The sequence below is a fragment of the Lemur catta genome, chromosome 2 (genome assembly GCF_020740605.2).
Source record: "Lemur catta isolate mLemCat1 chromosome 2, mLemCat1.pri, whole genome shotgun sequence".
In the NCBI taxonomy this organism is placed as follows: domain Eukaryota; kingdom Metazoa; phylum Chordata; class Mammalia; order Primates; family Lemuridae; genus Lemur; species Lemur catta.
Window position 1 is genome coordinate 42,411,385 of NC_059129.1, and position 26,583 is coordinate 42,437,967.

At 54.1% G+C, this 26,583-nt stretch overlaps 1 protein-coding gene across 3 annotated transcripts; it reads right to left on the bottom strand.

Moving 5' to 3' along the window:
* On the bottom strand, positions 1–25,008 carry NOTCH4 (notch receptor 4). 3 transcript variants are annotated; one of them, XM_045541770.1, is made up of 30 exons: positions 24,810–25,008; positions 23,982–24,063; positions 23,488–23,783; positions 21,937–22,284; positions 21,721–21,843; positions 21,370–21,606; positions 21,094–21,249; positions 20,566–20,760; positions 18,011–18,124; positions 17,182–17,295; positions 16,973–17,095; positions 15,795–15,954; positions 15,028–15,173; positions 14,602–14,754; positions 14,281–14,398; positions 13,987–14,074; positions 13,476–13,629; positions 12,488–12,672; positions 7,696–7,948; positions 7,325–7,437; positions 6,008–6,531; positions 5,051–5,434; positions 4,765–4,940; positions 3,787–4,006; positions 3,510–3,591; positions 3,279–3,417; positions 2,487–2,782; positions 2,121–2,268; positions 1,490–1,587; positions 1–1,330 (listed from the first exon to the last, which is right to left on the bottom strand). In XM_045541770.1, exons 1-30 carry the CDS (start codon positions 24,868–24,870, stop codon positions 617–619), a joined length of 6,000 nt encoding a protein of 1,999 aa, XP_045397726.1. In that variant the 5' UTR covers positions 24,871–25,008; the 3' UTR covers positions 1–616. The 3 variants fall into 3 exon arrangements, with proteins under 3 accessions (XP_045397726.1, XP_045397727.1, XP_045397728.1); XM_045541771.1 differs by having other exon boundaries at positions 3,519–3,591; positions 24,810–24,998; XM_045541772.1 differs by lacking the exon at positions 24,810–25,008 and having other exon boundaries at positions 21,937–22,204.
* Positions 25,009–26,583: the final 1,575 nt, after the last annotated feature.

Here is a 26,583-nt window from a genome sequence, read left to right on the forward strand (position 1 = left end):
TAACACTTCAAATCAGCTTTATTATGGGTGGCAGATTTAGGGTTCTTAAAGAGACATAGTAGTGGCTAGAACAGTGGCACTTCATCCCTGCAGTGGAGTTTCTTTGTTGGGGGGTCTGAGGGAATGCAAGGAGTCATCAGCGGGGGTGGGGGGCTAGTGGGAGCTTGGCCACATTCCAGCATCTACACAGTGCCTGGCACATAGTTAGGTGCTCAATAAATATTTGTCAGCCGTTTGTGGGCAATAAATGATGGAGGCTCCCTTTGGGAACTATATTCAGGAAAAAACGTCTTACGTCCTATCTGCCTACAGTTCTTGGTTCCAGTTTAGGGGTACTTCTGCTACTCCACTCTGTCCTCCTGTAACCTCTTACCCTTATTTTCTGAGAGAGGGACTGGGTCTGCCCCATCCCAGCATCCTAAACTCTCTTTCCAGAGCTGCAGCTTCTCCATGTGGAAGATGATGCCTGCTTTGCTGGGCATACACTCATTTTACAGGGGAGACTAAACTCATGACACCTCACTTTTGGGGCTCCATCTTAAAAGCTGGAGGGCTTTCCAGAATACCTGTTATTTAAAGGTAATCATTTTAGAATTCGTCCCCGCCATGTAGCCTTCTATCTTTGACCCTCCCCTTCTAAGTTTAAAGACATTTCTTGGTAGACTGGGGGACCCCAAGCAACTTGAGGAGATCCCCGCTCCGGGGACGGAGTAAGGCAAGGAGGCGGGATCGGAATGTTGGAGGTGGGGCCGCAGGCTCCCAGGGCCACCCAATCACAGGGCCAGTCATCCGCTGAGGCCCTGCCCCCCCGCCCGGCGGCAACTCCGGATCTTCCTCGCACTCTTGTAGGGCTGGGTCGAGGCCCGCGCATGCCCGCAGAAAACCTACGGCCGCGAAGGGGCGGGCCTCCTCCAGCGGCTCCTCCCGATAGGCTCCGGCAATGCGAATAGGCCGCGCCCCCGCGCGTGGCCCAGTCTACGGACCCGGCCCGAGTTCGCAGACAAGCTCCGCCCCCACGCGGGGCGGCTCCGGCTGACAGCGTCCGGCAGCGCGGCACAGCCCCGCCCCCGTGCGGGGGCGCGCTTCCTGACGCGGTCCGTGCGCGCCGCCCAGCTCCGGCCTTGGGGCCCGGCGTGGCTTTGTGACGGGCCTGCGGGGGCCCCGCCCCTTCCAACAGCGCCAGCAGGTCCCAGTGGTTCCGCAGGCGGGCGATGTCCCCGGGCGCTAGTCCAGCCTGGTCCCGCAGCTCTCGGGCCGCCCCCAGCCCCAGCAGCAGCTGAGCTACCTCCACCGCTCCTTCCCGGGCCGCCAGGAACAGCGGCGTCTGCTCCTGGACGGGAGGAAACAGCCAAGGGCCGAGGTCAGGGGAGGCCGCGCCCACAGGACTGGCCTGTTCGGCCATCACCTACTTGAGCCTCGGCCCCTCCCCCTCCAGGGGTTCCCTCACTGTCCGTCTCTCCCGCGCCCGCCTTTTGCTGCCTGTTCTAACCCTGCTGTCCTGGGCGTCTTTATCGGATCCAGCCTGGAGAAGGGATCGAGCGGCTCGGGCGTTGTTCACGGCAGCGGCCCAGTGCAGCGCGGTTTTTCCTGGAGACAACGTGAAAAGTTGTTACCGCGATTGGGGGCCAGACGCCTGGGTTCCGGTTTCCCACGGGTTCTGGCCCTGGGGGAAGGACTACTCGGCCCGCGGGGCCCTCAAAGGCGGGAAGCGTCGCCTGGGCGGCCGCCAGCCAGCAGGAAGCGTTGCCCCGGTGACGTCACCGCCGCGCGGGAGGGACAATGGGGCATTGTTCTGGGGTCGGTGGGACCGGGAGACCACCTTCCCCCACGAGACCTCTCTCCTTTCCCACAGTCACTCTCATCTGTTCCAGTTTCCTGTGGCCTGAGGCAGAGTGTGTGTTGTTTAGGATGGTGGTAGAAACTCAACGCGCTCCATACTTACTGCCACCGCACCACAGATTTACCACCGTGACAGCAGGGAGGGAGGGAATGTCCCTCCAGTCTATCTCTCTGCTGCCCCTATATTATTTTGCACGTCATCTTACACCCCATCTGCTCAACTTCTCTATATCATAACATCCCCCTCCCTCCTCCCAGTCCCCCACCCCGCACACACATACCCCATTTATCTCTGGCCCCCACGTCTGCTCGGGCTGCAATCAGTTCTTCCACCAGGTCCTCCACCGCCAGTCTAGCGGCCAGCATCAAGGGTGTAGTCCCGTCCTCTGTGCGTGCATCAACTGCAGTTTGTCTGCTGCGGAGTAAGAGCTGAGGGCACAGAGATGGCCAGTGACTCCATGGACTGTTAGCTCGGGTCTCTCACATTGAACCCCCCTCCCAATCCGTATTTAGCCATCTTTCGTTTTTTCCCTTTCGGGTCCCCAATCTCACATCAGTTCCTCTTTGTCAAGCCTTAGGGGATGCTTCTGCCCAGCTTTACTTGTAAACTCTTCCCCCATTCCCTTTAGGGACCTCTGTGCGCTGACCTGGCAGACCTCCCGAGCATCAGCAGCCACAGCCGCGTGAAGTGGGGTGCGTCCTGCCCGGTCTGGCTGGTTGGGGTTGGCTCCAGCCTCAAGGAGGCGGCGCGCAGCGGTTGGCCGGGAGAATCGTGCAGCCAGGTGTAGTGGGGTCTCCCCAGTGCCCACGGTGTGAGCCTGGGGACAGGCCCCTTCATCCAGCAGAGGTTCCCAGGGCTCAGGACTTCCCAACCATGCCCCCTGGAAGGTCCTGGACTCTACTCCCCCACAGCAAACTGCTGACATGAGTGGTGTTACTCCATCTGCGGGTGAGACATGAGGAATGGGTCAAGCACAAGAAGGGAGACAGGAGAACACAGGGCTCAGGTAGAGTCAAAGCCTCAGGTGTCAGGAAGCCAAGTTCTGGCTCTTGACTCTGTGGCTTTAGTAAAGTGACTTTTCTTTAAGGTTTACTTTCCTCATCTGTAAAAGGAGCCAACAGGCCTTAATTCTCTAACATTCCAGGGCTGTGGCTTTCTCAAACTTGAGTCTGGATCAGCATCACCTGGAGGGCTTGTTAAACACAAATCGCCTAACATCTTGAATCAGTAGCTCTGCAGTGGAGCCCAAGAATTTGCATTTCTAACAAATTCTTAGGTGATGCTGATCCTGCTGTCTAAGGACTATACTTTGAGAATCAGTCTTTAAGGTACTAAGTCTAAGATTAGTCCCTTCAGTTCTGATATTAAAGGACTTTCTGATTCTAAAAAGGTCAAAGGAAGTTTTTTCCATTTTCTTGGTCTGGGTTGACTTATATACCAAGTCTGCGAGTGTCCAGGTCAGGGGCCTCCATCTCGGATTCCTGGGGAGGAGTCAGCATGGCTGCCTGAGCGAGCTCCCCACAGCCACCGCTCGGAGGCCAGAGCTGGCACTTGGAGGGGGAGGCTGTTTCTTCAGCCTTGGGGTAAGAGCAAGGATCAGTGAAGGTGCTCCATTTGTCCTTTCTTCCCCTCCGTCACCTCCAGACCATTGTTTCCCCAGCCCTTTCACCTGGCCCACCTCTTCTCCCTCCTCAGGGCCTGAGCACATCACAACTCCATCCTCATCAACTTCTGCCTCTGGTTTCAGCGTCCTGGAAGGGGTTGGGGTGGGTGGAGGTTACACATAGTTATGACCGGCAGAGTCTGCAAGATTTCCAGCTGCCTCTCCACCCCTCTCTCTCCTTCCCCTATCTTTGACTTCTGCAATAGTGTTTCTTATCTTGTGTGCTCATAATTATGTCCACAGGAAAAACTCTCCCTGAGCCTGGGTTCCTCCTCACTCTCACTTGAGGCCGATGCTATCCTCGCCCAGGGGAGGCCGGCGTCGCCGGGGAGCTGGCTGAGTCCGAGGCCTTCGAGTGAAACCAGGTGGCAGCCACAGGGCCCCATGCTCTCGGCGTCGGCGCCTGACGAGCTGGAGGACGAGAAGAGCCCCGAGGGCCAGGAGAATCACCCCGGCCACTGGGGAGCCCAGCACAGGCCAGGGAAGCTGGTTGGCAGGGGGTGCTGGTGGAGAGACAGAGTCACAAAGAGAGGCCATTCCTCGTCAGTTACCAGTGTGACACCTTTGGACAAGTTCAGTAACCTCTCTTTGCCTCACTTTCCTTATTTGTAAAGTGTGGGTAATAATACATGTTGAGTATACCTAATCCCAAATTTGAAATCTAAAATGCTCCAAAATCTGAAACTTTTTGAGCACTGACATGACGCTCAGAGGAAATGCTCACTGGAGAATTTAGGATTTCAGATTTCTAAGTATAAGGCAAATATTTCAAAATCTGAAACAGTCAGAAACCCGAAACCCTTCTGGGCCCAAGCACTTCAGATAAAGGATGCTCAGCCAGTAGTACCTGCCTCTTGGGGCCGTTGGGAAGATTAAATGAGATCATAATGTAAAATGCATAGAGTAAGGCACAGAGTACACACGATGTAACAGTTCCTATCCTTTCCTATACTACGAAGCGTTCCATGAAGAGAACAGTGGATACTCTTGGTGTAGTAGAGAAGCAAACCAGGACCCGAGGTCTGCTGCAGGGCTGTGGCAGAGGCTAGGATAAAGGACTTAGGGAAATAAGGAAGAAGACTGCAGAACAGTTGGGCTGTCAGTAGATCCAGTTAGAGGAAGGGGAGTTAAGGAGAGTAAGTCCCCACAAAGAACATTTTAGGTCTCAGCTATCCTGTTTGAGTTGACCTCTGTTGCCTATTGTTGGCATGAGAGCAGGCCTGGGAGCAAAGGTCAGGGGAAATGGCAAGGGGTTACCTACCAGTGCCTGTATGAGGGTGGGCAGCCAGCAGGGGTCCAGGTAATAGGGGCTCCAGGGCCCCCACTGCAGCCATTGCAGCAAGGAAGCGGAGTAGGAGACCAGGGTCCCAGGGACAGTGGGATGCTGGGTGGTCAGGGCCACAGTGGGACAAATCCACACCCATCACCACTACAAACCTGTGGAGGAGGCACATCAGAGACCCCTGTGTTGGTCCCTGGCTCCCTTCCTTCCCTCTGCCCTGTTAAAAACGCTGGAGTCTGGCCCTCCCCTCTGTCCAGCTTCTTACCCAGCATTGAGGGAGTCCGTCTCCTTGCCCAGGGGCTGTGTTTCAGAGGCTGCTCTCTCCTGATGAGAGGAGTCCCGAGTTCCTCCTAGCTCCTCTTCGGCCCGGGCCCCAGGATAGGGGTATACCATGTCCCTGCCTTCACTGTCCTTCCTCACCCAGAGCCCCACCCTCAGAGTCAGGGACAGCACCCGGGCCAGGGCAAGCAGCTGCTGGTCCAGGGCCGGGGGGCTCAGCACCACCAGCAGGGCCAGGGAGGGCCCCCACTCTGAATCCCCATCTTCAGGCCTGCAGTCGCCGCCATCCCAGCCACATTCTGCGGTGTTGCAGCCTTTCTCGCAGTGCCCGTTGTGGAAGTGATCGCGGCAGTACTGATCATAGGCTGGACTGTGGGTGAGGAGAGAGGGACTCATGACCTCTCCAAAATCTGATTCCCTCTTCACCCCAGAGAGCATTCCTGACATTCCATGGCCCCTGAGGCTCTGCTGCTAAGTGGGGGCAGCTGTGGAGCAACTGGCTTAGTTGAGCCCTGGGTGGTAGTCCGGACACCCTGTGTCTGTTGACACCTTGTCTCCTAAGACCATCCTCTCTCTCTCCCCTCCCAAGCCCTCCTGTCTTATTGAAGGAGAGTCGAAAGCCCTTTTCCCTCTGTGGGGTGCTAGTTGGTAGGGGAGATACTCCATGGCAACAGGGCTTAGGGAGGGAGGCTTGAGGCCCGAGTTCCCACAACTCTCACAGAGGAGCCTAGACAGAGGCCGTGCCCTACATTAAATAATGATGCCATCCCATTACCCTGGGTTGGATTCTAGAGTCTTCTACTCTTACATAGCAATGGTATTAGGGTTGAAACTCCCTGGATCTTGAGGCTGTGGCCACATTACAACTCAGAGTCATCTGTGTCCTTCCTCCTCCCCTCACCTGTCCCCCTCCTTCCCTAGCGCTAGTGGGTTTCAGGCTCACATGCAGGCCGAAGGGGTCTCACAGTCGTAGCCATCAAACAGACACTCTTCAGAGTCACACTGTGGGTGGCACTGCCCATCCCGGAAGAGAAGCCAGCACCGAGAGTGGGAAGGACAGCCCTTCCAGGGGTCAGGGACCCCCAGAGAGCAGTCTCCTCCATCCCAGTTTCCTCCTGGGCCACTGCAGCCATCGTCGCAGGCCCCATCTCCACCTCTGCCCTCACACCCCTTTTCTCCGGGCCTCTGACACCGGGGCCCTGGAGAGTTGGGAGGGCAGGAACATCGAAAACCTGGGCCTGTCAACCCAGGCGTCTCTGAGCAGCTGCCATTGTGTAGACATGGAGATGGAGGGCCACAGCCTTGAGGAGCTGGTGGGGTCAGGCAGTCAGGGCCCCCGTAGCCACTGAGGCAGGCACAGCGTGGTGGGAAGCCTGGCTTAGGGGAGGGCAGACACAGGCCTCCATGGTGGCAGTGATGGAGGCCACAGGAAGGGGCTCTGTGGCTGCAGGTGGGGCCTTCAAAACCCTGTGGAGGGGAGGCGAGATATTGCAGAAGGAACTTGCATCATTCTTCTCACTCCCTGTCAAGCAAGAGGGTCCTACATTCTCATATTTAAAAGGAGCCTCAGAGACCATCAAGTTAATCATTTTAAGGATGTTGAAACCATGTCCCATGGTACTTTCACACAACAACATGTTACATGGTGGTGAAAATGGATGAACCACAGTTGTGTGCAAAAACCTGGATGATTTGTAGCATCATAGTGCAAGTCTTGGAAGACTAAACAGTTAATAGAGTTGAATGCTATTATTTCTTAATCCTTGGAGGTAGGATTATATGCCTTCTTCCTCTGGAAAGGGACCAGAATAGAGAAGGAGGACATAAGTAGATGTGAGTTATTATCAATATTGTAAATCTTGGGTTAGATTCATGGGTGTTACATTGTTAGAACAATAAAATAAAAGAAGTATGGGCACAAACCAATGTCATATCATGAACCAAGGTTTAAGATTAATCCAGTTCCATGCCTCTGAGGTGTATAAACACATACACATATACAGTTAAATGAAATTATCTGAGGCCATCTAGCTTGACCTTGGGGACCTGTGATTTCTGAAAATTCTATTCATGCTATGGACTAATCTTGACTTTCCCTGACTGCTTCTGAGAGCCACTCACCACTCTGAACTTGGGATGGCTTTTTCCAATAATTCCCACTCCAACGCTCCACCATACTCCCCTCTAGGATTCCAACTCAGCATGCTTGCCTTTTGTCAGTGTAAGGGGCAACAGAAAAGGCAGCTCTGTAGTCACTTACCTTGGGGCAGTGGCAGGTGAAACCTGGGGGTGGTCCTTCTATGGCCTCACAGGACCCTCCATGAAAGCAGGGCTGGCTCTGACAGGGATCTATCTCCACCTCACACCACTGGCCTGTGGTGAGGGTGAGGTCAGATGTCACACACTGCTTCAGTCATTGCTTCCCACCCCCCCCCACCAGCTCATTCCTGGGAGTTGGCCCAGCACTAGATGTGCAGGCAGAGGGATCCTGGGGTATCTTCTCTGAGGTAGGGTGTAGAGGCAGGGGATGGACACAATGATGAGGCTGCCTCATGGTGGGGTCTATCTGGGTCTCCATGGTCTGCTCAGCTGTGTCCCAGAGATGCCTATGTACCCCACCCCAGGCCTCACCTGTGTGTCCAGGCAGACACTGGCAGTAGAAGGCATTGGCCAGAGAGTGGCAGGCTGCAGTGCCTGTGGGGTGACAGGGCTGGTCCAGACACTCATCCACGTCCCCCTCACAGCGTAGCCCCACAAAGCCTGGTGGGCAGGCACAATGGAAGCCTCCAGGTTTGGGGGTACAGGTTCCATGGTTGTGACAGGGTTGGGACTGACAAGCATCGGGTTCCTTAGAGCAGTTCTGTCCACTGTAGCCTGGGGCACACTGTAGGCAGAGAGGGTCAGACAGGGAACCAGTGGATGAGCCCAGCTCAGCACTAAAAAGAACCCAGCTCAAGATAGTCTGCCCAGCCCCCACTTTCCAGCTCAATAGCATCACTCAACTCACCATCTATCATGGCCATATGTTGCTTAATCCTTCTATTTCAACTCCACATGATACACAATTGTTCAATAACACACAACTTAACCCTCCCCAGTCCCAAACAATCCCTATGACACATTGCCTCCAAACATAGCCCCTACCTGGGTAAAACCTCCCTCCCCTACCAAACACCCACCAGGCTGTCTCATGCTTTATCAATTAATTCATCAGCATCTATTGAATGCCTTCTTTGTTCCAGGCACCATTTTAGGAACTAGAGATACCAAGAAAATTAGAACTCATTCCTGTTTCCCATGAAGCTCTCAGTCAACCAGAGGAGAGAGAGATGGCTAGCATTTATTGCACAATTTATGCACATAACTTCATAAAGCCCTCCTAACAATGCTTCATATAGATTATCTCCTTTGATTCTCACTTTACAGATAAAGAAACTGAATCCCCGAAAGGTTAAGTGACTTGTACAAGTCACATAGCTATAGGTGGCAGAGCTGGGATTCAATGCAAGTCTGTGATTCCATAACCAGAGCTCTCAAGCATTTTCTGATTGCTTCATGCCACTCTGCTAGCGAGAGAAGGGTCATTGACAAGGTCTGTACCATGTGCTGAGTTCTTGCAAGAGGAAGATTAGCGTGCAAGAGTGGAGTACCAGGATGGCTTCAAAGAGATGGAGAAAAGGGGATTCACAAAGAATCTGTGTGGCCAGAGAGTGGAAGGAGCAGATGAGGGGGGTGTTTTGGAGACTTCAGGAGGAGGGAGTTTTATGAAAGAGGAAGTAAAACAGAGTCATGGGTGCACAGAGGTTCATCACTGATCAGTATACTGCTTTTGTATATGTTTGAAAATGTTCCTAATAAGAGATTAAAATAAAATTAAAAAATGAAAGAAGGTAGGTTAGGGATCAGCATTGAGCCTTCTATCAAAAATTGTGGTTCTATAACTCAAAACAAAAATGGCCATATACGATAAACTCACAGCTAACATCATAGTGAATGGGAAAGAATTGAAAGCTTTTCCTCTAAGATCTGGAAGAAGACAAGGATGCTCACTTTCACCATTTTTATTCAACACAGTACTAGAAGTCCTAGCCAGAGCAATTAGGAAAGAGAAAGAAATAAAAGGCACTCAAATTGGAAAAGAAGAAGTCAAATTATCCTTGTTTGACATGATGCTATATTTAGAAAAACCTAAAACTCCACTAAACACAAATTCAGTAAAGTTACAGGATACAAAATCAACATACAAAAATTAGTGGCATGTCTATACGCCAACAGTAAACATCTGGAAAAGGAATCAAGAAAGCAATCCCACTTGAAATAACTACAAAAAATAAAATAAAATGCCATGGAATAAATTTAACGAAAGAAATGAAAGAGCTCTACAATAAAAACTATGAAATATTGATGAAAGAAATTGAAGACGACAAGCAAAAATAGAAAGATATTCTATGCTCATGGATTGAAGAATTAATATTGTTAAAATGTCCATATTACCCAAAGTGATCTACAGATTCGATGCAATTCCCATCAACATACCAATGACATTCTTCACGGAAATAGAAAAAACAATCAAGATTCATATGGAACTGCAAAAGACCCAAATAGCCAAAGCAATCCTGACCAAAAAGAACAAAGCCAGAGGCATCACGATACCTGACTTCAAAATATACTACAAAGGTATAGTAACCCAAACAGCATGATACTGCCATAAAAACGGACACACAGACCAATAGAACAGAATATAGAACCCAGATATAAAGCCACACATTTACAGCCAACTCATTTTTGACAAAGGTGCTAAGAACATACATTGGGGAAAGGACAGTCTCTTTCACAAATGGTGCTGGGAAAATTGGATATCCATATGAAGAAGAATGAAACTAGATCCCTATCTGTCACCATATAAAAAATCAACTAAAAATAGATTAAATATTTAAATATAAGACTTGAATCTAGTAGAAGAAAACATTGGGGAAATCTTCAGGGGATTGGTCTGGGCAAAGATTTTTTTGGGTAAGACCTGAAAAGCACAGCCAACAAAAGCAAAAATAGATGATTTTAACTTTATACTGAGCTAAAAATCTGCACAGCGAAGGAAAAAATCAACTGAGTGAAGAGACAACCTATAAAATGGGAGAAAACATTTGCAAATTATCCATCCAACAAAGGACTAATAAACAGAATATATAAGGAACTCAAACAACTCAATAAGAAAAAACCCAAATAATCCAATTTAAAAAATGGAGAAATGATCCAAATAGACATTTCTCAAAAAAAGATACACAGGCTGGGCATGCTGGTTTATGCCTGTAATCCTAGCACTCTGGGAGGCTGAGGCAGGAGGATTGCTTGAGGCCAGGAGTTTGAGACCAGCCTGAGCAACATAGTGAGACCCTGTTTCTATAAAAAAGTAGAAAAATTAGCCAGGTATGGTGGTATGCACCTGTAGGTGATGGGAATGATGAGGAGCAGCTGTAAATACAGGTGAAGCATCACTTGGTTGCCCACCACTCACCTCCTGCTGTGCGGCCTAGTTCCTAACAGGCCATAGACCAGTACCGGTCTGTGGCCTGGGCGTTGGGGACCTCAGGGTTAATAGATACAAAATTACAGTCAGATAGAAGGAATAAATTTAGTGTTGGATAGCAGAGTAGGATGACTATAGTTAATAATTTATTGTATATTTCAAAATAACTAGAAGATTTGGAATGTTCCCAACATAAAGAAATGATAAATGTTCAAGGTGCTGAGCACAGTGGTTCATGCCTGTAATCCTGGCACTTGGGAAGGCTGAGGTGTGAGGATCGCTTGAGGCCAGGAGTTTGAGAGCAGCCTGGGCAATAGTGAGACCCTGTCTCTACAAAAAACAGAAAAATCAGCTGGGAGTGGTGGCACACATCTGTAGGCCCAGCTACTTGGGGGGCTGAGGCAGGAGAATTGCTTGAGCCCAGGAGTTTGAGGTTGCTATGAGCTAGGCTGACGCCACGGCACTCCAGCCTGGGTGATGGAGCGAGACACTGTCTCAAAAAAATAAAAAATAGTTTGAGGTGATGCATATCCTAAATACCTTGATTTTATCCTTACACATTGTATGCATTGTATCAAAATATCACACATGCCCCATAAATACGTACAATTATTATGTATCAATAAAAAAGAGAAAAGAAAATTGTAACTACTAAAAAAAAAAGTTGTGGTCTGAGCACAGGAATCAGGCTGCTCAGACTTGAATGCCAGCTTTGCTTCTCCTGGCTAAGTGACCTGGACCATGAAGGAGAGGCCCTCACTCTGCAGTCCCCAATGCCCAGGCTGTGGACCAGTCCTGGTCTGCAGCCTGTTAGGCACCGGGCCACACAAGTGAGCGAGGCTTCATCTGTATTTACAGCAGCTCCCCATCACTCACATCACTGCCTGAGCTCCACCTCCTGTCAGATTAGCAGCTGCATTAGATTCTCATAGGAGCGGGAACCCCACTGTAAACTGCGTGCGAGGCATCTAGGTTGTGCTCCTTATGAGACTCTAATGCCTGAGGGTCCGAGGTGGAGCTGAGGCGGTGATGCTAGTGCTGGGGAGCAGCTGCAAATACAGATTATCAGTAGCAGAGATGTTTGTATAATCACTTCATTATATATTATAATGTAATAATAGAAACAAAGTGCACAATAAATGTAAGGCACTTGAATCATCCTGAAACCATTCCCCTCACCCTGGTCTGTGGAAAAATTGTCTTCCATGAAACCGGTCCCTGGTGCCAAAAAGGGTGGGGACCGCTGCCCTAACTCATCCTGGAGAGAAATTAGGGACATCTTCCTGAGGAAGATGCCTCCTAGGCACCATCAGTGGAAGAGGGTTGGGAAGGCCGTTGCAGGCAGTGGCAGCAGCAGGTTAAAGGCTGAGAGGCAAGAGTCGGTGTGGTGTGTAGGAAAGCCAGCAGCTGTGTTGTGTTGCTGGAGCAGAGAGTAGGAACATGGGGTGGGGTGAGATGAAGCCTGAGAGGCAGGTAGGGCTGGGTGACGCAGGGCCTTGGACTTTATCTGAAAGAGGCAGGCAGCCACTGAAGGGTGTCCAGAGGGGAGTGACAGATCAGCCTACATTTTCAGTAGAGTGCCCTGGAGGTGGGGTAAAGGCTGAACCTACGGGAGGACAAGTATGGAGGCAGGGACCATAGTTAGGAGGCTGATGCTAGTATCTAGGAGCAACGCAACAAAGGTCTAGACTGAGGCAGTGGGGCAAAGGGTGAAGGGGAAAGGACAAAGTTGAGAAATAGTCAGGAGGTAAAATGGCACGACCTGATGGTTAGTTGGATGTGGGAGGTAAAGGAAAGGGAGGAGAAATGGGGACATCGGGTTTCCCTCCATCTCTGCTGTCTCCCACATCCAGCTCACCCTTCTCTTCCTTCCCTCCCTCCTCTAGACTCTCTTACCTGGCAGAGATACCCATCGGGCTGGGCCACACAGGTGGCCCCGTGCTGGCAAGGCCTGGACTCACATGGGTTCACGATATCCTGGCACGAGCTGCCTTGGAACCCAGGAGGGCAGCGGCAGAAATAGGAGGGGCCACTGTCAACGCAGAGGCCTCCATTCTGGCAAAGGGCAGAGACCTCTACGCCTGGGGAGAGAGACAAACAGTGGCATGAAAGAGTGTTCAGGGGCCCCAGACACTGAGCATAGAAGCCTTTACCTTGGGGGCCACCAATCTTCCCGGGTGGAGGCCGCTCTGAACCTCTGGAGTTAGTGACTCCTGACACTGAAGAAGTTGAAACATCAAGTTCCCTTCCCACCTTTTCTGCCAGAATATGGGTGACATAATTCTTAAGCTATCAGAGTGTTAAAAGCAACAGTTTTCTTGGCTTAAAACAAGTCTTAAGCAAGAAAGAATTCAAGGGACACTTCAGGTGAGGATACGTGGCTTAAGTCTGGCCCCTGAATTTTGCATCCTCTTTGATGTTCTCTCGCTGTGATTCCCATCCACCATCCCCTAATTCCACAAAGTCTCTTTCCTGAGCTTTTCTCATAAAACTGTATTTGAATGAGGGAGTATTCTTTTACCAGGGCGTTGGTGTAACATCAAGGTGTGCAGGGTGGTGTGAAATGTGTCGAGTGGTAAGTGTGGTCCACTCTGGTTGACTTATGATGGTCAGGATGGAGTCGAGTTGCTCCACGTTGAGTTATGTCCCTGGTGGTCGTGTTAGACTCCACTTGCTGACTAGGCTGGTTGGTGTTATTTGAGTTGTGTTGCATGTGGTGACAAGAGTTGAATTGTGTTAGGCTGTCCTGGGTGTTGAACTGTAGAATTAATGACGTGGTTGGTCAGTGTGGTTTTGGCCAAAGGCTGTATGGATGCCCTCAGGGGTAGGGGAGAGGAGAACGCCCTTTTTTCCTTCATGGGCTCTGCAGTGCTTGTGTTGGTACCTTGGCTCAGCGCAGCCTTCTGGCAGGAGGACAGTGGAAGGCTGCAGAGAGGCCCGGTCCATCCCTGGAGGCACAGGCACTGGAAGGAGGGCCCCGTCTGGAGGCAGTGGGCAGTGTGTGGACAGGGCTTCTGGGCACATAAGTCCAGCAGAGTCTGAGCATGAGGCAGGACAGAGCATCAGGTTCCCAGGCCCAGAGATGGTCTCCTGCCAACTCCAGCTCCTCAGACTCCCTTACCTCTAAAACTCTCTCCTGAATGCTATGGGACCAGGTGACCCTCCCCGATTTCCTTTCCAGAACAGCTCCTGGGATTGGAAATCCGTTCAGTCCCTCCTTCTTCAGTCCACACCAACCTCAAGCTAGACCCCTGACTCCTAGGCCTCCATGCCTCCCGCTCCTGCAGATACTTCTCCCAAGCTTCCTGACTGCCCACCTTTTCGTTCCTGAGACCCCCTCACTAGAACTCTCCAGTCCCCTCCCTCTTCAGCACACCTGGCTCAACGCCCCTCACCTGGCAGCTGCCTCCTGTGTAGCCAGGGGGGCAGAGGCAGTGGGGACCCTGAGGGCTCTCTTGGCAGGTCGCCCCGTTCCTACAGGGGCTGGACAAGACAGAGACGGCGCAGTAGGAGGAAGTTCTGGGAGACCAGGGAGGGGTGTGTGATGCGTCAGGGGGCAAGGGCTGGGGAGCTGGCAGACCAGGAGGGAGGCCACACGGAGGGTGTGGGGGGCAGTGGGAGGCAGCCTGCAGCACGAGGGGAGGCCGGGGGGCCCCCTTCCCTTCCAGGGGTCTTTGTGCCCTGCCCACCTGTCTGCACAGCCGGGGCGGATCCTTCCCTCACAGCGTGGGCCCTGGAAGCCAGAAGCACAGAGGCAGGAGGAGGAGCCAGGCCTGTTCACACAGGTCCCCCCATTGAGGCAGGGGGCTGGAGAGAGGAGGCCGTGAGGGTTGGGTTCCCTGCCTATAGCCTGGCCTGTGACCTCAGTCACACTGCACACAGGACATACACCCCCCACCAAAACAACAGCTCTCTGCCATCAAATTAATTTTTAAAAATTAGGGCACACACACACCCTGCCATTTCCTCCACCCGCTGTGGCCCAGCCCCAGGACACAGCGAGCACTCACCAGACGCACAGTGGTCAGCGCTGCTTTGGCAGCGGGGCCCGGTGTGGCTTGGAGGGCAGGTGCAGTGGTAGCCCCCAGGGCGGGGGCTGCAGGAGCCACCATTGAGACACGGCCCTGAGTGACACGCTGTCACCTCCTCGCTACAGGTGGGCCCTGAGGGAAACAGGTGGGGTCTGAGAATGGGGATCCTCCTTTCCCTCCACTCCCTCTTCCTCCCTCTCCCTTCCCTTCCTCATCCCAGCCCTGTTGTTTTCCCCATGCGGCCTCTTTCCTCACCACCTCCTCCCGCACATGGCCCGTGTCCCCTGCAGCCCGTGCCCAGTGCTCCTTGGTGGTGACTGAAAGGCACAGCCCATGGTCACATGCCTTGCCCTTGATTTGGGGGGTGACCAGCCCAGGCTGTACATGGCTCAGGGAGGGCCTCACCTGTGTAGCCTGTGGGGCAGGTACAGTTGTAGCCAGAGGGCTGGGGGGAGCAGGTCCCCCCATGGGCACAGGGTGTGGAGATGCAGCCCCCCAGTTCTGCCTCACACTCGGGCCCCGTCCAACCCACATCACACACACACGACGACCTGGTCATAAAGAGAAAGGGGAGGGTTTTTCTCTTCTTTTAGTGAATTCTCCTGCCTCCCCATTGGCCGGACCCCTGTGACCTCCTTATTTTTGGTCCTGAGACTCCGGCCTCTGTCTTCAGAGACTTTGCTCTAGGCATCACCCTCTTCCCCGCCCCGCCCCCGCTCGTGGTCTGCAACCAGTTACGTGCATAGATGCATGTCATGTCTTCCGGAAGGCGTTTATCGTCCGTCTTTCCCCACGAGCATGAGCGCTCAGGAGAGCGGGCGCTGTCTCTGTTGCTCTGCGCTGTCCCCCGGGGCCTGGCACGGAAGCCGCTCAGAGCAGGTGCCCCGCAGGTATCAGTATTTGTCTAACGAATGGTGAACTGGCCTGGGATTTAGTGCTGTTCCTTCCGTCTGAGCCCCGCTCCTCTGTTTGCCCCATTATTTATGGACCCTCCCCTCCTTGGATAACGCTTACCAGGTGAGCCCTCCCGTTTTCTTGCCCAGAGAACTTGCCATCTCCTTCCTGTTCCCCATCGGTCCCTTGGCACAGACACACGCCTGGCTGGCTGTCTTCTCCTGCCCTAGCTGAGGAGCCCAGAGGAGGGGCACTGGGGAGGCCCTGGGAGATGTTACCTCTGGCAGTGTCCGTGGTGGCAGGTGCAGTTGTCCTCAGCGGGGGAGCAGCCGGGGCTTCCGTCAGGGCAGAGGCAGTGGGCCTTGTCTTTCTGACCCTGGCATGCCTGCTTGGGCTGGCACAGGTGTGGGGCACACAGGGGAACCTCACACAGCGGGCCTGGGGCGGAGAGATGGGTCAGAGAGAAAACAGAGCCCTCCACGTCTTTGATGGGGCCAAAGGCCACTTCTTACGCATGACTCGCTCGCTCCCCACGAGCCTGGGCTTCAGTGGCTCCCTATTGCCTCATAGGCTGCCGTCTACCTTCCTCAGAATCACGTACAGGGTCCCGCATGGCATGACTTTTGTACAACCGCTGTGCTTCTCACCTTTGCCCCATTGTTCTCTAAACTCTGGAACTCTTACAGTTCCTTAAATAGGGTGTGCTTTTCATCCTTTCGTGTTCATGTGGTCATCTCCACTAAAACACACCATCTGGCATTCTATCTAGACTTCTTTTTTAAAACTTTTTATTAAAGACAGAGTCCTGCTATATTGCCCAGGCTAGTTTCAAACCTCTGGGCCCAAGTGACCCTCCTGCCTCAGCCCTCTGAGTAGCGAGGACCACAGGCATGTGTCGCCACAGCCCTATCTGGCATTCTGTCTAGGCAGACTCCGACTCATCTCTCAAGATTCATCTCAGCCATCGTCTCCTCCATGAAGCCTTCCTGTCTTTAGTCTGGGTTGGCTGGTCCTTTGTGCTTCTGCAGGCTCCTGTGCTTTCCTCTCTCGGAGCTCCTCCCCAGGCCATAATCAACAGGGAACTTACTGGTCTCTCTGCGTTAGGTTTAAAGCCACTGGAAGATAGCAGCTCTCTTACTCAACTTTGTGTCTGTGTCTGGCATAGTAGACGATAAATGCTTGTAAATAAGCAAGTAAGTGGCTTCTCTTTGAGCATATTGTCTGCTTCTGAGCCCCAAGCACACCATTTATGGTGGGCCCAATGTACACTCTACAATATTACCTGTTCTTGTCCCTTGGTTGTACAGTTGTTCAGGTTTTGCACTGAATAACTTTAAAGTTTACCATTCTCATTCTATCTCACATCCCAACCATTAAACACCCACCAATGACCTCTGCCCCACCCCAATTTGACTCAAATATCCTGCTAGTCCTTTCCAATACCTCCCCTGCTGACCTGTGAAGCCAGAGGGGCAGAGGCAAAAGAAGGCTCCTGGGAGATCAAGGCAGCTAGCTCCAACGGGGCATGGGCCACTCAGACATTTGTCCACCTCTGTCTGACAGCGTGGCCCTTCAAAGCCTATGGCACAGTAGGAGGGTCAGGGACCTGCACAGATGTCTGCGCCTGTCCCCATCCTCCCCTCCAGTGTCTGAGCCCCAGCTTACCTGGAAGACACTCGCAGTGGAAGGCTCCAGGCTGGTCCCGGCACTGCCCACCATTGGCGCAGGGAGAGCTCTTGCACTCGTTGATGTCCTCCTCACATTGGGTCCCAGTGAATCCTGGTGGGGCAGGCAGGGAGTGGGTGGGGAGAGAAGACCAAGGTCACTGAGGGAGACACATCATAGCCCTTCCCCTTGCCCGGAAAGGTAAACCTGTAGGGCTTCCCAGAGGAGACACCTGGGGCAGGTGGACATGGGGTGACAGGAGAGTGATGCAGAAAATGTGTAGCTCAGCCACTTGCTGGCTGTGTGACTTTGGGCAAGCTACTCAACCTCTCTGGGCTCCAGTTTCCTATTCTATAAAAGGGAAATAATAATGGACCCCACCTGATAGTGCCAGTAAAAAGATTACATGGCATAATGCTCCCAAAGTATAGCCAAGTGGCTGGCCTGGAGAAAATATCCAGCAAATGTAGTTATTATCATAGCAGGGGACAGAGGGATGTCCAACGAGGCTGGAGGAGACAGCCTGGGGCAGCGTCCCCTGCATCCATGGCGAGAACGGCAACCACAAGGAGAGCACACCGAGGACTGCAGGAGAGCTGCAAAGGAGGGACCTCTGGGTGGGTCATCAGGATGAGGGTGGGCGAGCAAACAAGGGGAGATTAGAGGATGCAGCAGAAGAGACTCTGGGGAGCAGAGAAGGAGTTGGAGAAATGGGGGACTCCTTGGCCAGGCTAGAGAGAGCTTCAAGCGGCCTAGGTGACTGCTGGGCCTGCGGCCTGCAGGCCCAAGAGCGCAGAGCTGAGGGTGGCTGGAGGGCGGCTGTACCCACCAGGCAGGCAGACGCACAGGAAGCCATTGAGCAGGTCCTGACAGTCCGCGTGGTTCAGGCACGGGGCTGAGGCACACTCGTTGGTCTCCACCTCGCAGAGCTGCCCTTCTAAGCCTGAGGACATGGGTGTCGTGAGGGGTGAGGCTCAGCCGGGCTGGTCCTTCCTCAGCTGCTCCCACTTCTGCCTGGGAGGCCCGGGTTCTAGCACAAGCCCTGCCCCTGGCTGGCCCCCATCACGTAGCCCTCCCCGGGCTCTGTCTGCGTGAGGATGGACAAGAGCCCTTAGGCTCTGCTGCTCTGCGTGGCGCGTGGCTCTGCCTCCTTCAGGTGCGAAGGCTCAGGGAGCAGGGACACTGCGGGGCCTGTAGGAGCGCTGTGAGGAAGGGCAGGGCTCACCCAGTCAGCCTGGAGGTCCTCGAGGTACAAATAGGACAAAGGGGCATTTGCTTGGAGGGAGGTTCACCCTCTTGTTCTACCTGGGCAGGCCTCCACGCCAGGGAGAGCAGGATCCCAAAGTGGGGGATTTAAGGGCATGCTGGAGTCAGACGCGCTACTGCTGCGCCACGAGGTCCTGCTCTTTAAGGGCGTTTTGGAAGTCGTGTTGCTCCCACGCTTGTCCCACTGCTTCGCGTTCCTCCTGGTCCTCACTGTGTTGCCCTGAACTGAGGCGAGATCCACGCGTGGACTCGGCTGCCTCCCTTCTCTCGCCTGGGGAGTCTGCTTCCGAAGCTCCTTGATAGCTACAGCCTTGCTCTTCAGGTGACTGAACGGTTTTCTCTTATTTTTCTGACTGTCCATGGGTGGCCTGAGCCTCTATCCTTGGGTGCTGCTCAGCTTAGAAAGGTGATGTGGGGTAGTGGTTATAATTGTTTTTTTCTTTTAGAGGCAGGGTCTCACTTTGTTGCCCAGGCTGGAGTAGAGTGGTGTGATCATAGCTCACAGCAACCTCAAACTCCTGGGCTCAAGTGATCCTTCTGCCTCAGCCTCTCCAGTAGCTGGGACTACAAATGCGTGCCACTGCACCTGGCTAACTTAAAATTTTTTTTTTATTTTTTAGAGATGGGGTCTTGCTAAGTTGCCCAGGCTGGTCTCAGACTTCTGACCCCAAGTGATCCTTCCACCTCGGCCTTCCAAAGTACTGGGATTATAGGTGTGCACCACTGTGCCCAGCCTGGTTATAACTATTGAAGAATCTCAGCTCTGCCACTTTCTAGTGACCTTGGGTGACCTTGGCAAGTCACTTAATTGCTCTGTGCCTCAGTTTCTTTCCTTTTTTTTGAGACAGGGTCTTGATCTGTTTTCCAGGCTAGAGTGCAGTGGCATCATCACAGCTCACAGCAACCTCAGACTCCTAGGCTCAGGCGATCCTCCTGCCTCAGACTCCTGGTAGCTGGGACTGAAGGAATGCGCCACACATTGCCAGCTAATTCTTAAAAGATTTTTTTGTAGGGATGGGGTCTTGCTAGGTTGCTCAGGCTGGTCTGGAACCCTTGTCCTCAAGCAATTCTTCTGCCTCGGCCTCCCAAAATGCTAGTGTTACAGGTGTGAGCACCGCGCTCAGCCAAGTTTCTTCATTTATAAAGTGGGCATAGTAACAATGCTGACCTCACAGGGTTCTTGTAAAGAGTACATGAGGCCAGGTGTGGTGGCTCACATCTGTAATCCTAGCACCTTGGGAGGCCTAGGCGGGAGGATCATTTGAGGCCAGGAGTTTGAGACCAGCTTGGGCAATAGTGAGACCAGGTTTCTACAAAAAACTGAGCTGAGTATGGTGGCTCGTCCCTATAGTCCCAGCTACTCAAGAGGCTGAGGCAGGAGAATCACTTGAGCCCAAGAGTTTGTGGTTGCTGTGAGCTGTGATGACACCACTGCACTTCAGCCCAGGCAACAGAGCGAGACCCTATCTCAAAAACAAACAAACAAACAAACAAAGAGTAGATGAGACAATATATGTTAAGATGTTCAGGCAGTACCTGGCACAAAGTCAGCGATAATTTTTCTGGTTTCATCCAGTTCCCTGATGTTGGCTCTGTCGCTCTCTCCCTGGAGAGATGTTTCCCCCTTAAAACTAGCCTGGAGGTGGGTGCAGTACTGCAGCATTCCTTCCCGGTTACACCAAATTCAAGCACACAGAGCTTTTGGGATTTTAAGGGATTACCTTTTATCTCTAATTGGGAGAGTTTCTGTGATCAGGCGGAGCCTTCTGGATTGACCTGAGCAGAGGCTGCAGCACAGAAAGTTTATTAACTACTATGCTGCCCTCCCTTCCTGGGCTGCTGTGTACAGTGGACCAGGCTGTGCACTCTGTGATGACTATGAAGTGAATGATGGCACTCAGAGTTGAGAGATGGACAACCTCACTACTGTCTGTGGCAACCCTTCTCCTAGGGGCCGTGAGTATCCCTGAGTTTTCATCTGGGGTAGGGAGAGGAGAAGCAGCCTAGGGTAACTGATGCCAACTGGCCTGAGGCTATCCTTGCTCTTGGAGGGGCAATTCCAGTGGGCGTAGGATTAGTTCCCTGTCCTCCCGACCCAAGGCCCCCTTCAACTGGTACCTGGTGGGCAGAGGCAGTGGAAGGTGGCAAGGAGGTCTAGGCAGGTGCTGCCCGGGTGGCAGGGCTGGGACAGGCACTCATTGTGGTCAGCCTCACAACGGGAACCCGTGTAGCCAGGTGGACAGAGGCAGTTGAAGGATCCAGGGGTGTTGAGGCAGGAGCCGCCATGTTCACAGGGACTGGGGCCTTGCTGGGCTGGGGAGAGAGAAGAGACGGGAGTCCACGGGCCGGGGTGGGGAGGGGCGGAGGCCAGGCGGCAGGGAAGCTGTGGGCGCCTGTGCGTGGTAGCTGAAACCAAACTGGGGAAGGGGTTTGTGTCCCGAGATGGAGAAGGACTAAGGGAACAAACGCGTGGGGCCTGGAGGGCTGAGCACTGGAGGGGAACATGTAGGGAAGAGATGCCAGATCTGGAAGATTCAAGGAAAGTGATGCTTTTTTTTTTAAAATTTGAAAATCAGTCTGTCCTTTTCTATCTTCAGTGCAGAGGCCTGTCTGGGGCTCAGAGGTTCTGAGGTGGGGGTGCCTCACCCATCTGACACTCGTCCAGGTCCTGGTGGCAGGTGGGCCCTGAGTAGCCAGGCTGACACAGGCAGAGCGTGGAGCCAGTCAGGGGGTTGGTGCTGCACTGGGCTTCCTCGTGGCAGGGGTGGCTCAGACACACGTCTTCCAGGTGGCACAGGAGGCCTGGAGGGGCAGGGTGGGGGGAGGCTCTCAGAGGCCACCTGGAGCTCCCAGTGGCCCTCCTGGTACTTCCGTCACCCTCCCTCGCTGCCTCCCACCTCCCAGTGGTCTCTGCCCCCGCACCTGTGCGTCCAGGTGGGCAGAGGCAGGAGAAGGAGCCCACACGGTCAATGCAGGTGGATCCCGGGGCACAGGTGGCGGCAATGCAGTCGTCCAGGTTCTCCTCGCAGCCTGTGCCTCCCCAGCCACTCACACACACGCAGTGAAAGCCACCAGCTGAGTTCTGGCAGGTGCCCCCGTTTCTGCAGCGAGGGGGACCCTGGGCCTCACATTCGTCCACATCTCTGGAGCAATCCCAGCCTGCAGGCGGAGGGGAGGGATGCGGGCTGAAGGTGGGAGCGCTGGGACTAGGGCTGGCAGGGCCTGACTACCTGGGCTGCCGCCCCTGCCGTGAACTTGGCCGGAACAACTCACCGGTCCAGGCCTCTGGGCAGAGGCAGGTGTAGGTCCCCAGCCCATCCTGGCAAGTGCCCCCATTCTGACATTGGTGGCTGACACAGTCATCTGGATTCACCTCACAGTCGGGGCCTGTGAAACCTGACAGGGGAACGGGCTCAGCTGGGGGAGGCACCCAAGGGAGACAACCCTCCCGGCCGGACCCGCTGCAGGAAAGCCCCTGTGAGGACGCACCTGGGGGGCAGAGGCAGAGGTGAAAGGTGGAGTCTCCTCCTGGCACCGGCTGGCAGGTGCCCCCGTTAGGACAGCCCCTGGCAGGGCAGGGTCCCGCCCGGAGCTCACAGTGTGGGCCCTCCCGCCCCGCAGGGCAGAGACACCGGAAGGAGCCCAGGGTGTTATGGCAGGAGGTGCCTTTGGGGCAGGGTCCTGGGTCCAGGAAGCACTCGTTGACATCGTGTTCACAGGCATGACCCTCGAAGCCAGGTGGGCAGCGGCACTGGATCTGGGGGTATGTGGCCAGACACACCCCTCCGTTGACACAGGGGCTGGCTGGGCAGAAGTCTCGGAGCTGGCATTGCTCGCCTGGGGCAGGGGCAGAGGGGCTGTTTCTAGCACTGTGTGAATTCCAGCCCATCTGGCATCGCCCAGCTCTCACTCTGGGTTGTCTGTGTCTCATTCTCCTACTTCCTCCCCGTTATTACCACGCTGTTTGTCCTGTTCCCCCAGAACTCAGTTTTGCCACGTCTCAGGAGGGTTACATCTGGAGTGACTGTACTTTCTAAACTGAAAATAGGACATGTATCTAGCGATGGCAGTACTGCAAATTGGCCCTGTCTGGGAAAATCTGGGACGTGGGTCCCTTCAGCGGTGACCTCCTTGCGGGAGGTAGAAAGCACCCAGCATCTGCAGGCAGGGGACACACGTTGGCACCTTGTGGGGCCACAGCTGGTTTATGCCCTTGGGTGAGTGGCTTTGCCTCTCTGACCCTGACTTCCTAATCTTTAGGTGGGTTTAGGCACCTGGAGACTCGCTTCACAGCCTGTGTGGTGGTGGCGGCAGCAGCCACCATTCCCTGCACACACACGTGTGTCAGGGACAGAGCGAAGCAGGCCTCCTGAGCATCAGCCCTTCCCCCCTTTCGACAGCCTGTGAAGCGTGGGCGTTAGTCTCTCTGCTGCCAGCTGGCAAATGAGGACCCAGAGCTGAAATACCTTATGCAGGGTTGCCTGGCTGGTCAGCGGCAGAGCCGGTATTTGGATCCGGGCGCTGCCCCAGAAGCCCTACTCTGCGGCACCAAGCTCGCCCAGGGTTACACTCCTTCTCCTGGGATGGCCCCCACCCCTCTCCCTGGGTCACACTCCTCCTGTCTCCATCACACCTCCCACCGCTGCAGTCTCTCGGGGTGATGTTACGGGCACCCACCACTCCGAATGGCGCCATTCAGATGCCCAGAATGCAGAGTACTGGGGGCGCGCTGGGCAATCGCCCTCTAGCTGCTGCGGAGAGGGGACATTGAGGGGCCAGGAGAGGCATCAGGATGGTACACAAAGGGGGCGTATGGCACCCTTAGCTCGGAAATAGTTCAACACTTTAGCAATCCACACAACCTTACTGGTGAATGCCAATCTTGGGTAAGTGGGTCACCAAGAATTGGCATGTTGGTTCTCATGGCTTCTGTTCTCAAAGGGCTCCCAGCCTCACAGGCTGCAGTTCCATCTTCCCCACCCCACTGCCCCGTCCACTGATCCTGCCTGTCCCCTCCTTGCCACCCTCATCAGCGCTCACCTGTCCATCCAGACAAGCAGGAGCACTGTGGGCGGCCTGAGGCCTGGATGTGGCAGCGGCCCCTTTTGGAGCAGAAGGAGGGAGGACAGGGGTCTTTGAGCCGGTCCTGGCATCTCTCACCAGTGAAGCCAGGGGGGCAGGTGCATAAGAAGCTGGGGGCCAAGTGGGAGGGAGGGCCGGGGGACCCCAGCGGGGCAGGAGGCAGGGCTTGGCAGCTGCCCCCATTCTGGCAGAGCTGGGCGTCCTGGCAGGGGTCAGGAAACTGGCACGTCTCACCCAGGAAGCCAGGGACACACCTGTGCGGGGGTGGGGAGAGGAAAACTGACAGCATTGGCCCCTCTTCTCCTTCTGTCCCACCTCCCTCCTCGCCTCATTCGTTTCCCTTCATCTCCTGCACCTGGCACCCCTTCTCCTTTGGTCCCACTTCGTCACCTCTCCCTCCCTGCTCTGCCACCCCCTTTCTGTCTTCTCCCACTCCCAGGAGCCACACTCACTGGCAGGCCCCTTGCCCCTGAGACAGGCTCAGGCAGGTGCCTCCGTTGGCACAGGGTTCGGGGAGACTCCCGCACGGCAGCCCTAGGGAGGAGAGGGAGGGTGAGACGGCCGGGGGCGCTGTGCCTCCGCCTCCCTCCTCCAGGTGCCCCCCAGAGGCCTGCGCTGAAGCCCCCACAGGTGCTCCAAACCACCCTCCTCCTCATACCCGCCGTCAGCGTGGCCGTGCCCCAGCCCCTCCCCCCCGACCCCTTTCCTGTTTATTCTCTGGCCTCCCCAGTCCAGCCTCAGGCTCCATCCCTCGGAAGCAAGACAACAGGGATCAGGAGGGGGGCCCAGGGGTGAAGGGCTGAGGCTTGGAAGGGATTTCCTCCCGGAAGGGCCCTGCATGAAGCCATCCGGGGGGTGGGGACAGCTGGGCCAGGAAAGGGACTTGGTGGGCCCTTGGCCTTCCATGTCTCATCTCCTGCTTCGCTCTCCTCTCTTCCCCAGCAGGTGGTCTGTCTGTTCCCTCTCTGCGTGGCTCCTCAGTGTGGCTGCAAGAGCCCTCTGCCTCTTGGCTCCAGGGCCGACCACCTTCTCCCTGGGGGTGGGCACCCTCTCACCCATCCCCCCAGCAGCCACCACCCCTGGCGCCAGGCCCAAAGCCTTGGTCTGTGCAGCTCCAGTGGCAGAATCATCTCTCCCTGCAGGCTGTCCCTGTTTGGGGGGTAAGAATCTCCTCCATCCAATGTCCCCGCAAAGCCTGGGGCTTGGCCCTTTTCCCCTACCCCACTGGACATCCTCCTAAGGGAGATGGGTCCCCCCACCTCTCCCACCCCCTGCCTTACCTCTGGTCGTGGCAACTGAGAAATGCAGCAGCAGCAGCAGCAGCAGCGAAGGGGGCTGCATTCCAGAGCCCCTGCTGCAAGCCCAGATCCCCGACCCTCTCCACGCAGGGACCCTCAGAGCCCTCACGAGGCAGGAGCCACCTCCTCTGCTCCACTGCCCCTTCTTCCTCCTCCTCAGCCTGCTGCAAGCTTCATGTCTGAGCCGTTTCCTGAGTCACACAATGTCCTGGACACCCTAGTGATGGGGTGGGGGAGGAGTGGAGGAACCCTGGGGGGGCTGAGGGAGGGGCCTTCTGTCCCTGACAACCCCTGGGGAAGTGAAGGGTAGCAGGACAGTGTGCCTGGAGGGCAGGTGATAGGAGGGAGAACTGGGCTCGTGGAACCCTGGGGTGGGGGGCAGTCCCTTCTGTTTGTGGATGTGTCTCTCCTTTCTAGAGATGGGGGCTGCAAGGTGGCTGCCCCTGTGCCCCAGGAGAGGCAGGACCTGGAAACAGGTGTGGGGTGGTGAGAGAGCTCCCTATTCCTCTTCTCAGGAGAGGATGCTTAATTTGCCAGGTTGGTACAGATGCTTCTTAGAGAAGCTGCAAATTGTCATAATTTGAAACCACTCATCTTGGCAGAGGGAACCCAGGGGACTTCTGGGCCTTACTCTGGCACTTGCTGGGACATATTTTTCTCCTTCTGGGGAGTGGGCAAGATGCTGGGCTGGTTTTGGGGAAATCCGGGCCTTCCTTTGTAGGGGAATGTGTGAGACTGTCATTGTCCACGATAAATGAACATAGTCTACTTTCAATTTTGCAGTCTGGACTATCTATAGCAAACACTGAATTTAGGTAGTTTTTATTGCCCCCAGTTTGTGAGAAATCAAATCACAAAAGGGAATGCATTGCCCTGAGAAGCCCATTCCACTGTCTTGAGTCAACCCAGGACAGCTGTGGGGCCAGCCACACACACAGTGAGTTCCTCTAGTGGCACAGAGGCCTGACAGTCCAGGGTGGCGGCAGGTGTCAGCAGCAGCTACGCGCCCCAGCGTGGACGCAGCCGGGCGCACCTGGGCACCTTCCCCTGCCAGGGCACGCGCTTCACCGGTGTCACTCTTTTCTTTTAAACTTTTTATTTTGAAATGATTTTAAACTCACAGAAAAGGGGCAAAATACTGAAAAAGAATTCCAGATATTCCTCAGTCACATTCACCAGCTGATGACATTGGGCTACGTTTGCTTTATCATTATTTCCTTATACATGAACATTAATACTTTTTCTGAACCATTTGAGAGTAAGTTTCACGCAAGGTGTTCCTTTATGCCTAAGCACATCAGTGCAAAATTTTCTAAAAACAGGAACATTCTTTTGCATAATACAGTACAATTATTAAAATCAGGACACTTGATATAGTACTATGATCTAATGTACAGTCAAATTCAAATATTCAAATTTTGCCAATTGCCCTATAATGTCCTTTGTAACAACTTTTTTCCTTGGTCCAGGAGCTAATTTAAGATCATGTGTTGCATTTAGTTGTCAAGTCTTTTTAGACTTTGCCTTTCTGTCTTCTTTCTCTTTCTCTCTCTCTCTCTCTCTCTTTCTTTCCTTCCTTCCTTCTTCCCTCCTTTCTTTTCTTTTCTTTCTTTCTTTTTCTCTTGAGACTGGGTCTGCCTATGTTGCCCAGGCTGGTCTCAAGCTCCTGGCCTCAAGTGTTCTTTCAGCCTTGGCCTCCCAAAGTGCTAGGATTATAGGCATGAACCACCATGCCTGGCCCACTTTGCCTTTCTTT